The sequence below is a fragment of the Oncorhynchus masou genome, chromosome 9 (assembly GCF_036934945.1).
Source record: "Oncorhynchus masou masou isolate Uvic2021 chromosome 9, UVic_Omas_1.1, whole genome shotgun sequence".
NCBI lineage: Eukaryota > Metazoa > Chordata > Actinopteri > Salmoniformes > Salmonidae > Oncorhynchus > Oncorhynchus masou.
Genome location: NC_088220.1, coordinates 1,815,831 through 1,830,420, shown reverse-complemented (window position 1 = coordinate 1,830,420; position 14,590 = coordinate 1,815,831). Strand labels below are relative to the sequence as shown.

General features: G+C 45.1%; 1 protein-coding gene across 2 annotated transcripts in view; it reads right to left on the bottom strand.

Moving 5' to 3' along the window:
- The window catches only part of LOC135545435 (catenin alpha-1), a 239,827-nt gene extending 226,934 nt beyond the window's left edge, over positions 1 to 12,893 (bottom strand). The window contains exons 1-3 of one of the 2 annotated variants that reach the window (XM_064973045.1): positions 12,526 to 12,893; positions 6,624 to 6,741; positions 5,760 to 5,955 (exon numbers count right to left, since the gene is read on the bottom strand). In XM_064973045.1, coding sequence (XP_064829117.1) covers positions 5,760 to 5,955; positions 6,624 to 6,728 — 301 coding nt within the window. In that variant the 5' untranslated portion in view covers positions 6,729 to 6,741; positions 12,526 to 12,893. The remainder of the gene's footprint in view (positions 1 to 5,759; positions 5,956 to 6,623; positions 6,742 to 12,525) is intronic. The other variant, XM_064973044.1, reaches the window with a different exon arrangement.
- Between the last annotated feature and the right edge of the window lie 1,697 nt (positions 12,894 to 14,590).

The following is a 14,590-nucleotide window of genomic DNA, read 5'->3' as shown; positions in this document are numbered from 1 at the left end:
CGTTTATATTTAGTAATTTACCGTTCTCTGATTGGACACGCTGTTTGCGGAGCTCAATTTATGCACTTGAGAAACGTGTTTTTGTTTTAGATCATTCCGTTTACGAGTTTGGTTAATTTATTGTTTTAGAGGACTTGTAAAACTGACTGTCCTACCAATCCTTGACTTCAGCGATGTCGTTTACAAAATAGCCCCCCCCCCCAACACTACTCAGCAAACTGCCATCCGTTTTATCACCAAAGCCCCATAGACTACCCACCACTGCGACCTGTACGCACTCATTGGCTCCATATTCGTCACCAAACCCACTGGCTCCAGGTCATCTACAAGTCTTGGCTAGGTGAAGCCCCGCCTTAACTCACTGGTCAACATAGCACCACCCACCCATAGCATGTGCTCCAGCAGGTATATTTCACTGGTCATCCCCAAAGCCAACAGTTCATTTGGCCGCCTTTCCTTCCAGTTCTCTGCCGCCAATGACTGGAACGAATTGCAAAAATCACTCAAGTTGGAGACATATCTCCCTCACTAACTTTAAGCATCAGCTGTCAGAGCAGCTTATGGATCACTGTACCAGCCAATCTGTAAATAGCACACCCCCATATTATTACTTACCTTCTTGCACCCCATTCTCTCCACTTGCACATATCACTCCAATATTAATGCTGAATTGTAATTACTGTCACCTCTATGGCCTATTTATTGACTACCTCCCTACATTTGCGCGCACACACTTTTTTTTTCTATTGCATTATTGAGTGTATATTTGTTTATGCGTAACTGTTGTTTTGGTGTCGCACCGCTTTGCTTTCTATTGGCCGGGGTCGCAGTTGTAAATGAGAACATAATTAATAAGCCTTGGCAATAACCAGCATTTACATACTCCACTCCCCCCCCCCACAGGAAAGTGATCATTCCAGGCAGTCACAAACATCCTCAGCCAGCTGGAAACAGAACGTGCAGGCCCTCGCCGTTTAGCTAAACTTCATCTCGGAAGTCTGCTCCACAATTTTATGACAGCTCTGTCAATCCTGGGAGGAAACCACAGCATGTGTCTGCATACAATGTCATGGAGGATCTGGGCTCTTACCTAGTGAATGGAACGGCAAAACAACCATGCTGGTATGGGAGCCAAGACAGATAAGTTATTGAGAAAGATGGTGGATTGGAGAGAGGTGCTTAACCATCTCCATGATACATTCCACTTGGCCTTCACAAAGTTGTCAAAGCACTGGGACACACATCCAGCCAGAGATGTCGACAGACTGGCTCGGGTGTTCGATCCTAGGCAGGCTCCAGCCATGAAAAAGCAGATTGAAGCCCCACACACACACACACACACACACACACACCTGAAACCCATCAAAAGTGCTCAGTGAAGAATGGATTGCCTATCAGCTTTGTGTGTCCAGGGAGCCCTCACCAGCTTTGGAGCTTGCTGATGACTGGAGGGGCCCCGAGTGGGAGAATCCCAAGAGTAGCAGAAGAAGTGTCAGTGCAGACATCTACCTCCAGTCAGCTAAGCCGACAGAGAGACGGAGTTTTAGCAAATAGAAGAATCTACTCACAGACCAGCGAGAGGCACTCACCGAGCGCAACACAAAGATGGCTGACAATCATGTACTTCAATGGAGATGTCTGTGATAGATTGGAAACTTCAGAGCTCATAAGGTAGTTCTATAGGTTTTGCCCCATGTCCACCCCCACCCCATTTATAATTTAAACACTTAATAAAGCACAAAAAAACAATGAATGTAATATAAATATATATTTACATGAGTATAAACTAATGTTTTATAATTTAAACACTTAAAGCACTATTTTACAAAACAATATTGCATTCAGTTATATTTATGTAAAATTAAAATAAAATGGTTGCCTATTGCTTCCTAGATTCTTGCATTATTTTTTCTTCATTTATAATGAAACACTATTCAAGCACTTGCCTTGATAAAAACAAAAATGATGCAATGTTGTTTTGCATCATTACAAATGTACTACTACACCGCAGTAAATAGTTGACGCTTTATTCAATCCCTTTAGACACTTTCTGATCAAATTTGCATGAATCGTACCACAGAATAAAGAAATATTTTAACATAAAAAAATGTAATTTGGGAGGAGAATTATTTTGTTGTTGAATGGAATCCATAGGCCACTACACAAGCAGGACACTTTGGAGAGAGAAAACAAAAACTAAACAGCATTGTGTGATGTCAGTATGTTCTTAGTTGCTGCCATAACTCAGGTCCTGATAAAAATAACTACTTGCAGGGCATAAAATGTACATTTTGGTCCACCAGCCACTGTGGCAGGTAAATAATAATAATAATATATATATATATATATATATCTCTATATCTCTATATATATATATATATATATATATCTCTCTATATATATATATATATCTCTATATATATATATATATCTCTATATATATCTCTATATATATCTCTATATATATCTATATATGGATATGCATGCTTAGTAATGTTTCTAAAACGATGGATGTATTACTACTAGGTAGTAATGTGGTATATTATTTTAAATTTGTAACCCTTCTCTTAAACCAAAATCATGATTTTTTTTTTTTATATTTTGACAACCGCTACCGCAGAACCCTGACCACCAGTCAACGTGGCCGGTGAAATAAACATCTTAACCACCAATGCTAAAAATCTGCCCACATTTTGCTGCCTCCTGTACAGCCAATGTTTGCAACAATAAACGGGAAAAAAAATTGCATTCAATTGCTAAATTAGACTGCTTGTCTGTGTCATGCTGCGTTCCACCACTGGGCGGCCCCAGTGGAGACAGGCGGCCCCAGTGGAGACAGGCGGCCCCAGTGGAGACAGGCGGCCCCAGTGGAGACAGGCGGCCCCAGTGGAGACAGGCGGCCCCAGTGAGTATCCGGATCGGTGGAAAGTGACAACGGACGAGTTCGTTATGCATCCGACCGCTACCATCGTTATACCACATATGTTGATATCGTGGCGAGAGTAAATAGCCGTACGCAACTCAGCAGCTAAGTACATAAAAATCACTAGACTGCCTGTTTGTGTTGTGCTGATGTTGACAATAGTGACAACACAGTAATGTATTTTTGTGTAAAACATGTAGCCATCTCCCCTGCTGAAAAATATGAAATCAGGCCTAGGCTTACGGACGCATGGAATGCAATAGTTAGAACAGTTGTGTACAACATGAGGTTTGTGGGCTACACCAAGCACGGCGAGCAGCCGAGGGGGCACCCCGGCACAGCCAAGAGGGGCACCCTGGCACAGCAGATAGTGGGTGAAATCTCCTTCTCCTGACTACACCACATAGTCTCATTCAATAGGCATCAATATCAACAGGCTTTTAAAAAACATTCATGGCAAAATAAGCCAATGAGAAATGAGGAGCTGAGCATCTTGACAGGGTTAAACCTCTCCATTAACCTGAGTCCTCTCCTCCCTCCACCAGAAGGGACAGAGAGGAAAATCACACCGCAGCTACTAGGAGTAATGAAATTTAACAACATGAGTTAAAAGATTGGGGTGATGATGCTTAAGGCTACATGCCTCTACGCAGCCCTTTATACTGAGCTAACAGGGATTTTTCAGCCACTGAAATCCTTGGGGCAGTCTTTAAAACTGCAACAAACTGTTTTAAGCTGCATGAAAAAATAAATTAAAAAAATTGTAGAATTGAAAGAAATTAGCTTTAAAACAGAAAAAAAAAACATCTCGGCTCCATGGAGAAATAAGTAGAACTGCAAGCCTGCCACAAGACCTTTTTTTTTCCAGAAGAGGCCTGACACTCCCTCTCCCCCCATAGAGGGTAAGAGAACACTCCCTCTCCCCCCATAGAGGGTGAGAGAACACTCCCTCTCCCCCCATAGAGGGTGAGAGAACACTCCCTCTCCCCCCATAGAGGCTGAGAGAACACTCCCTCTCCCCCCATAGAGGCTAAGAGAACACTCCCTCTCCCCCCATAGAGGCTAAGAGAACACTCCCTCTCCCCCCATAGAGGCTAAGAGAACACTCCCTCTCCCCCCATAGAGGCTAAGAGAACACTCCCTCTCCCCCCATAGAGGGTAAGAGAACACTCCCTCTCCCCCATAGAGGGTAAGAGAACACTCCCTCTCCCCCATAGAGGCTAAGAGAACACTCCCTCTCCCCCCATAGAGGCTAAGAGAACACTCCCTCTCCCCCCATAGAGGCTAAGAGAACACTCCCTCTCCCCCATAGAGGCTAAGAGAACACTCCCTCTCCCCCCATAGAGGCTAAGAGAACAATCCCTCTCCCCCCATAGAGGCTGAGAGACTGCAGGGCAGAATACAATGACAGGAAGGAAAGCAGTGGTTCAATCCACGGACGCGGTTTGAATAAATTCAGAGGAGGATTGATAGGGCACCAACTGAATAAATATGTTCCCTTGAAGTCAAGCGGCAGAAATACAAGGTCAAATTACCCATTAGGCAAATCATGTGATATATTTCAGAGATTCCTCAAAAACAACATGTTTTCAATTAATAGGTTTGATAAGGGGAAGGGGGGGCATGGTGGGGGAGCCTAATAACAGACAGAAAGAAATTAAGAAACTTGGCACAGAAATATTCACCGGTTTGTGGTTGACCCAACGCCAGTGGTTCCAAACCCTCGTCTCCCAAACAGTACACATCTCCTTTTCCTTGGACAAGAACACCAGATTCAACTAATCATCAAGCCCTCAGTGACTTGTATGAGATGTTTGTGTCAAGGGCTTCAACAAAACACTGTACTGTTGAGGGGTACTGGAGGACCAGGGTTGGGGAAAACACTGGCCTATGCTTCTCGTGAAGCATGGGGGGCGGCAGCGCAGCCTAGTGGTTGGACAAGTAACCGGGAAGGTTGCAAGACCGAATCCCCCCGAGCTGACAAGGTAAAAATCTGTCGTTCAGCCCCTAAACAAGGTAGTTAACCCACTTGGCCAGTTAACCCACTTGGCCAGTTAACCCACTTGGCCAGTTAACCCACTTGGCCAGTTAACCCACTTGGCCAGTTAACCCACTTGGCCAGTTAACCCACTTGGCCAGTTAACCCACTTGGCCAGTTAACCCACTTGGCCAGTTAACCCACTTGGCCAGTTAACCCACTTGGCCAGTTAACCCACTTGGCCAGTTAACCCACTTGGCCAGTTAACCCACTTGGCCAGTTAACCCACTTGGCCAGTTATCCCACTTGGCCAGTTAACCCACTTGGCCAGTTAACCCACTTGGCCAGTTAACCCACTTGGCCAGTTAACCCACTTGGCCAGTTAACCCACTTGGCCAGTTAACCCACTGTTCCTAGGCCATCATTGAAAATAAGACTTTGTTCTTAATTGCCTCGTTAAATAAATGAAAGTGTTTTGAGGAAGTCGACATAAGAACTGCATCCGACATGTGGATGACATACCCATTCATCCCTAAAAACATGTGGATGACATACCCATTCATCCCTAAAAACATGTGGATGACATACCCATTCATCCCTAAAAACATGTGGATGACATACCCATTCATCCCTAAAAACATGTGGATGACATACCCATTCATCCCTAAAAACATGTGGATGACATACCCATTCATCCCTAAAAACATGTGGATGACATACCCATTCATCCCTAAAAACATGTGGATGACATACCCATTCATCCCTAAAAACATGTGGATGACATACCATTCATCCCTAAAAACATGTGGATGACATACCATTCATCCCTAAAAAGAGAAAGGGGTTTTCAAGGCGTACCTTGCTTTCGAACATCCTCCACGGCAGCAGTGAGCTCGTCCTTGAGGAACTGGCTCTCCTTGGCGATCTTCTCTCCTTTATCCAGGAAGTTCAAGGTGGCCGTCTCCACCGAGGCAGCCAATACATGGGCCTTCTTAGAGCGACCCTTTTTCTTATTGGACGGCCCCTTGTTGCTGGAGTTCACCAGGGTCGTGACCTTTAGAAGCAGGACGAGAGGTCAAATGTCTCGAGGGTGAGATGCACAACACGGCTTCTGAAGGTCACTGGCATTACGGCTAAAGACATATTTTTTAATAAGTGTCTAGTCATAGCGAGCCAACTGATTCCAGACTACAAAACAAGTAGCTAGTGCTTGTCAAGCCTTTAGGGCTAGATACCAATGAACCAATCAAAACCCATCATGAATGCATGACAACCAGATTTAAAATACAGGCTACCCAATAGGCTTTACAGCATTTCTAACTGTCATCAAATATCAAAAAGCATTTGCTCAGTCAAAACGTATGTATCCTATGAAAAACAAATGAATATGTCGCTCGATCAAAATGCATGCATTGTTAAAAGGTTTGTGTCGAGGGATGCTAGCTGACGAGGGGCCCTGAGGGGGGTGTTCTGTGCTCATGTTATCAATTGAGAGAGAGAAGATAGTGATCACATAAGGAGATCGGTTCTCACCTCTTTAATAGCTCAATGGGTGATACACTCTTCGTCTGCAATCTTTGTCAGACACCCCACACATACATTTTTATTTTTTTTAACAGATCAACCTGATTCATGTGGATTACCCATTTTCAGATCATAACGGTGAATATGGCCAAAGTTTGCATCCCTGACATATTGGATTAAAATGTACGTATTTCCAACCTGTGTGACCAAGGGCTCCAGCAGCCGCTCCACAGCCAGGGTACGGATCTCCAGGCTCTTCGGATCCCATTTGAAGTTGATGTTAGCCGTGTTTATGGTTGTCATGTTTACTCCGTATCTGAGAAGGAGAGGAGAGAGGAGACGGTTACTGAGGAGAGGAGAGAGGAGACGGTTACTGAGGAGAGGAGAGAGGAGACGGTTACTGAGGAGAGGAGAGAGGAGACGGTTACTGAGGAGAGGAGAGAGGAGGCGGTTACTGAGGAGAGGAGAGAGGAGGCGGTTACTGAGGAGAGGAGAGAGGAGACGGTTACTGAGGAGAGGAGAGAGGAGGACGGTTACTGAGGAGAGGAGAGAGGAGGACGGTTACTGAGGAGAGGAGAGAGGAGGACGGTTACTGAGGAGAGGAGAGAGGAGGACGGTTACTGAGGAGAGGAGAGAGGAGGACGGTTACTGAGGAGAGGAGAGAGGAGGACGGTTACTGAGGAGAGGAGAGAGGAGACGGTTACTGAGGAGAGGAGAGGGGAGAGGGTTACTGAGGAGAGGAGAGACGGTTACTGAGGAGAGGGGAGACGGTTACTGAGGAGAGGGGGAGACGGTTACTGAGGAGAGGGGAGAGGAGGACGGTTACTGAGGAGAGGAGAGAGGAGACGGTTACTGAGGAGAGGAGAGGGGAGGACGGTTACTGAGGAGAGAGGAGACGGTTACTGAGGAGAGGAGAGACGGTTACTGAGGAGAGGAGAGGGGAGAGGGTTACTGAGGAGAGAGGAGACGGTTACTGAGGAGAGGAGAGAGGAGACGGTTACTGAGGAGAGGAGAGAGGAGACGGTTACTGAGGAGAGGAGAGAGGAGACGGTTACTGAGGAGAGGAGAGGGGAGGACGGTTACTGAGGAGAGAGGAGACGGTTACTGAGGAGAGGAGAGACGGTTACTGAGGAGAGGAGAGACGGTTACTGAGGAGAGGAGAGACGGTTACTGAGGAGAGGAGAGGGGAGAGGGTTACTGAGGAGAGGAGAGGGGAGAGGGTTACTGAGGAGAGGAGAGGGAGACGGTTACTGAGGAGAGGAGAGAGGAGACGGTTACTGAGGAGAGGAGAGGGTTACTGAGGAGAGGAGAGGGGAGAGGGTTACTGAGGAGAGGAGAGGGGAGACGGTTACTGAGGAGAGGAGAGACGAGACGGTTACTGAGGAGAGGAGAGACGGTTACTGAGGAGAGGAGAGGGGAGACGGTTACTGAGGAGAGGAGAGAGGAGACGGTTACTGAGGAGAGGAGAGGGAGACGGTTACTGAGGAGAGGAGAGAGGAGACGGTTACTGAGGAGAGGAGAGAAGAGACGGTTACTGAGGAGAGGAGAGGGTTACTGAGGAGAGGAGAGGGGAGAGGGTTACTGAGGAGAGGAGAGGGGAGACGGTTACTGAGGAGAGGAGAGGGGAGACGGTTACTGAGGAGAGGAGAGAGGAGACGGTTACTGAGGAGAGGAGAGAGGAGGACGGTTACTGAGGAGAGGAGAGAGGAGACGGTTACTGAGGAGAGGAGAGAGGAGACGGTTACTGAGGAGAGGAGAGAGGAGACGGTTACTGAGGAGAGGAGAGGGGAGACGGTTACTGAGGAGAGGAGAGGGGAGACGGTTACTGAGGAGAGGAGAGGGGAGACGGTTACTGAGGAGAGGAGAGAGGAGACGGTTACTGAGGAGAGGAGAGAGGAGAGGGTTACTGAGGAGAGGAGAGGGTTACTGAGGAGAGGAGAGGGGAGAGGGTTACTGAGGAGAGGAGAGAGGAGACGGTTACTGAGGAGAGGAGAGAGGGTTACTGAGGAGAGGAGAGGGGAGACGGTTACTGAGGAGAGGAGAGGGGAGACGGTTACTGAGGAGAGGAGAGAGGAGGACGGTTACTGAGGAGAGGAGAGAGGAGACGGTTACTGAGGAGAGGAGAGAGGGATGATAAGATTACGACAAAAACGGATGTCTGGGTCATTCATCAAATGAGGGGGTTAAGCCACCAGCCATGGCAACACAGCACACCCACCCCTGGAGGTACAGCACATTTCAACTGACCTCTGATCTGTGTGCAGCATAGAACAATATTGGGCCATCTAGCCTAGATAAGAGCTAACCCCACACATCATAAAAACTATAAGGCCTTATTGCATTGAATCAACAACAAAAAAAAGCTGTGAAACCCATTGAAAGTGTTTATTTAACCAATTCATGCTAAGCAAAGAGCCACGACACAATGGGAGCTGCCCAAATGGCACCCTATTCCCTATGCAGTGCACTATTTTTGACCAAGACCAGACAGGAACATGGGGGGGGGGTAGTGCACTATATAGGGAAATGTGTGCCATTTGAGCAGCAACCATGGTGTCGTGACATTTGGGACAGACACAGTTTTAAAAATGGATGCTCCTTCTTCAGAGGAGGCAGGTCTCTCTCCACCACCGTTAAGACAGCCATAAGTGGAGCAGAGTAACATGATGGCCCTTTTAAATATGGATGCTCCCTCTTCAGAGACAGGTCTCTCTCCACCACCGTTAAGACAGCCATAAGTGGAGCAGAGTAACATGTTGGCCCTCTTAAATATGGATGCTCCCTCTTCAGAGGAGGCAGGTCTCTCTCCACCACCGTTAAGACAGCCATAAGTGGAGCAGAGTAACATGTTGGCCCTCTTAAATATGGATGCTCCCTCTTCAGAGGCAGGTCTCTCTCCACCACCGTTAAGACAGCCATAAGTGGAGCAGAGTAACATGTTGGCCCTTTTAAATATGGATGCTCCCTCTTCAGAGACAGGTCTCTCTCCACCACCGTTAAGACAGCCATAAGTGGAGCAGAGTAACATGTTGGCCCTCTTAAATATGGATGCTCCCTCTTCAGAGGCAGGTCTCTCTCCACCACCGTTAAGACAGCCATAAGTGGAGCAGAGTAACATGTTGGCCCTTTTAAATATGGATGCTCCCTCTTCAGAGACAGGTCTCTCTCCACCACCGTTAAGACAGCCATAAGTGGAGCAGAGTAACATGATGGCCCTTTTAAATATGGATGCTCCCTCTTCAGAGGAGACAGGTCTCTCTCCACCACCGTTAAGACAGCCATAAGTGGAGCAGAGTACAGCGACTGGCCTTGTATTGATTAGCCTTCACGCACGGAGTGGCAGGGATAATCAGGACGCCCCGAGGGCTGAGCAGGGCCGTCTCTCAATACACCGAGGGGGCCGCCTCTCAATACACCGAGGGGGCCGCCTCTCAATACACCGAGGGGGCCGCCTCTCAATACACCGAGGGGGCCGCCTCTCAATACACCGAGGGGGCCGCCTCTCAATACACCGAGGGGGCCGCCTCTCAATACACCGAGGGGGCCGCCTCTCAATACACAGAGGGGGCCGTCTCTCAATACACAGAGGGGGCCGTCTCTCAATACACAGAGGGGGCCGTCTCTCAATACACAGAGGGGGCCGTCTCTCAATACACAGAGGGGGCCGTCTCTCAATACACAGAGGGGGCCGTCTCTCAATACACAGAGGGGGCCGTCTCTCAATACACAGAGGGGGCCGTCTCTCAATACACAGAGGGGGCCGTCTCTCAATACACAGAGGGGGCCGTCTCTCAATACACAGAGGGGGCCGTCTCTCAATACACAGAGGGGGCCGTCTCTCAATACACAGAGGGGGCCGTCTCTCAATACACAGAGGGGGCCGTCTCTCAATACACAGAGGGGGCCGTCTCTCAAATGTAACCCCATTTCCCCACACAGTGTACTACTTTTCACCAGTGCCCCATATAGTAGGGTGTTCAATCAAAAATGGCAATGGGTAAAATAACATGTTAATTAAGCAAAAATGCTGAGGGGGTGTGGTATATAGCCAATATAGCACAGCTAAGGGCTGTTCTACATTTTCTTTCTGAATAGTGCGTGACCCTAAGGAGGCAACACATACAATCTAAGTGCTTTCAAAGTCTCTCTCTATTCTGATTGGTTTATACGATTCAATTCAACTTCAACACCCCCCCCCCCCCCCTCAATTTCTGCATTTAAGATCATTTCCACGTAGGGCTGCACGATATGGCCAAGTAATCTGGGCTTATTTTTAACCAAATGTTGCAATTAGACTTGCGATTTAGAGCAAAACACTTGGAATCATGGGAACAGAATGTCTATTCTAATTATATAGTTAGAATATAATAGTGGGCACTTTGAATACAGTGTTTGACATGACAACAAATGAAAATGCCAGGGAGAAATTCATTGTGACCGGATAGGAACTAATGTGTTGATAGATGTTTCCTAGGGGACCCTATAATCTTTGGCTACATTGAATGTTCTCTTAGTTATGTCATGCAGCTAACATTCTTGCTTTGCGTTTACCTCTAATTTAGGTGACACTGTTGCACAAACATACTGATTTGGGTCTATACAATATGCAATCACTAGTATTATCAGGCTGTATAGCTAATTACGCTTGCTCTTACTCAGTGCAATTGTTAGCCAGCTAGCGATTAGCATTAGCAGCTAACAAGATTTAGGAACAACTTGCTAAGAAAAGACAAACTAACTGTTAGAATATGTAAGAAACACAAGCTAAAAGTGTAATTATAGAACCCTAGTAGATTTATATTAAGAAGCAAAGTGAAAACAGCATCGTTGTCATAACATTGTTGCATATGCTGCATTGACCATGTAGACTGAACGCAAAGTGTCTCGTGGTTGAGGAACATCAACTGCACTCCTTGAGTGACAGGGGGCGTGGCTAGGTCTGTGTGTAAAGCGGCATAGAGAGATGACTGAAGTAGGGAACTATAAAAATGGACCTTACACACTGCGTATCACATTTATCAAACATTCAAATACCGGTATAGAAGGTCAAGTAAAAAAATAAACAAATAGTCTGTGCATCAATACTGGTATAGTCGCAAAAAGAACGGTATACCGCACAGCCCTTACTCCCCAGTGGGTGGGCCCAACCCTCCCAGGCCCACTGATGGCTGCGCCCCTGCATAGTCAACTGAAATTCATATATGAGGGCCTAAAATAACTTGTGTAAAAATTACTTATTTCCTTAAAAAGTTAACAGTAACTCAGCAAAATCTTTGAAATTGTTGCATGTTATGTTTATATTTTAGTTCTGTATAACTAGAGCAGTTAAATAATGTTAAAATAAAAAAATACCACGGGTATGACACTTATTTTAACTAGGTAAGTCAGTTAAGAACAAATTCTTATTTACAATGATGGCCTGGGAACAGTGGGTTAACCTGCCTCGTTCAGGGTCTTATAATTTTCCATTTTTATATTTTAATGGAATAGTTAACGCTCAATCACTTGCCTGCTGCCGTTCCCCAATATCCTCGACTAGATATTTTATATTAAAAAGTTAACGCTTACTGTTTAGTTAACTAACGAGTCTTCACTTAACTAGCTTACGAAACTAATACTATGCCCCTGGCTCGCTTAAATGTCTAGGTATTTTGGGGCCTTTACACCAGAGCCGGTTTTAACGAAGGACAAACGTTTGTGATTAGCGGCTAATTGAGTTAGCTTCACGTTACTAACTAACAACACGAAACACTTCAACAACAAAAAACATACTGTTTTTACTGTTGAAGTTACCAACGAGCAAAAATGTAAAGTTGACCATTAAATGAAGAAGTTAATAAGCTAACGTTACAAAACACATACATACAACATACAATAATAACTAACCAGGTGTCACTAACGTTAGCGAGCACAATAAACAGCGAGAATGACTGAAGAAGTTTTGTATTACGTTGAAATAATTAAACAAATAAATTGTAACAAAGTTAAAGTAACGGATTAAAACGAGTAAAAACAACCAGCTACTTTTGCAACTACACGAAAATATATATATTTTTAAATCACAGTAAAACAAAAAACTTAAATCACAGTGAAAACTTACCGAAAGGCAACAATACACTTGGAAAACTTGTTCAGTTCAAAAACAACAACAAACACACACAAAAAAAACACCTCAAAATGGTGGATTGAATCGGGAATTCGTCCCCTGATTCCAAGTTTTCCTCTTTCCCAACCAACGTTTACTCCCCTCGACTTGTTAAAAAGGGGAAATGAAGCTTCGATACTTTGTGTTGTTTGGTTAAAAAAAAAAAACTATTGAAAGCCACAATATACGATAGATGTTGGAATACAAAAGGATTCCTCAACTTTGATAAACGTTTCGGTCAGTAACTATTCCCTGAAGGGTGGTGAAGAGAGAGAGAGGGTCAGTGTGCTTATTTCCTGAAGTCACGGAAAAGGGCAGAACCGGGAGACTATGACCTGACAAAAGCGTTATCAGGTGTTTATAAGGCGTGGTGCTGAAATGTCAACGCTTTACCTTATAAGGATCTAATGAGGAATTTTTCTAACGAAACCCAAATGGAAGGAATTTTCAATTTATTCGAGCTAAATCAGTTTAGCTGGAGGAAGCTCCAATTTCCTCGGGGAAGGTGTGCCACAAGTAATTTATTTGTTGTTTTTTTATAGCCTATTTCGTCTAACCAGTAGCTCATGAAAAAAATGTAATACAACATGATACAACAAGTTCAATGAAACAGGCCAGGGGTTCTTAAACTTTGTCAGCTCGACACCCAAATGAGAAATTGACTGTCCTTCCGTGCCCCAAATCATCCAACGACCCAAACTCAAATCGAGTTTCGGTATTGCCTTTAATATTATAATGAATGGACAGGGAGGACCTGATCCTAGATCAGTACTCCTCTACTAATGTGACACTTTATGAATATTGGCCATGACCTTAAAAGTCCTTTGCAGACTGTACGATTTTTACACGTCGTGGGTAAATTCTTAGGCTTGTACAATGTGACAGGGTCGAGGTCTGCCATCAAAGGACAGCGACGTGCTATCGTGTGCCGCGTTCAAATCAACTGGGAACTCGCAAAATACGAGACCAAAATCATGACGTCACTGTTCTTCAGGTCGGAACTCTAAAAAGAGGACCGAGGCCCCCGTTGGAATTGCGAGTTGGATGAGTGTTCAAATCGATTTTTCCCAGATCTGAGCTCTTTTCCCCGCCAGAGTTCCTTGTTGTTTTGAACACACTCTAGTCGGAAGTCGGAGATTTCCGAGTTCCAAGCTCCTAGTGGTTCTGAACGCGGCAGTAGGCTCCAACCAAATTCTAGCAGTGTCAGAATTATTTAGCCTTTATCGTGGTCTGGCTTGTTTTACCAGCCGATCCCGGTGACTGACAAATATGAACAGGACTGAACTCGCGATCAAAACACAATGTCAACAGCAGAATTAGATCTGAGAAATAGTTATCGTAATCCAAAAATACATGAGGTAATTAAAGTGCAATTTACCTCGGATCGCATCTGGCTAAGAACACACACATCCCCAGGAGTGAACACGTGAGCTTCACTTCCAAGAGCTGTGGTGGAGATACAGGGTTTGACTGACAACTTTGAGAGTCACCTAAGAGTTTAAAAGAAAAACGTCCTACCACAGCCACCACGTTATTTTATAGAAACCCGTATTTGTATGTGAAAACTAAAGAAAAGTCTGCGACGCGTGCGCTGTTGCGTTTTGTCCCGTGTGAGGAACATATTTGTCTACCCAGCTTCAGATTAAAATTTATTTAGGTGTTTTTGGTCGCACATATTATAAACCTACTATGCTACAGTAGGCATACATGCTATTATATTCGTATCTCCTATGTAAAATACAAATGAATCATTATGTTGATCTTGATAGGCCTTGATTAAGCTTTGATCTAACTTTACTAAACGAGCAATCATCGTAAGAGTGATAATATTATATTTGTAATAATAACACGTGATAAGTAGGACTATTAGATGTAGGCACCATCTTGATGAGTTTTTTTTTTTGCGTTTTGAGGACCTTTACAATCGTAGAGCTGAACTGACAACAGTGGTCCCGTTAAGCTCAGCTGTTTGAGCATGGCTACAGCAGGGTTGTGGGTACGAATTGCATGTGGTACCAGT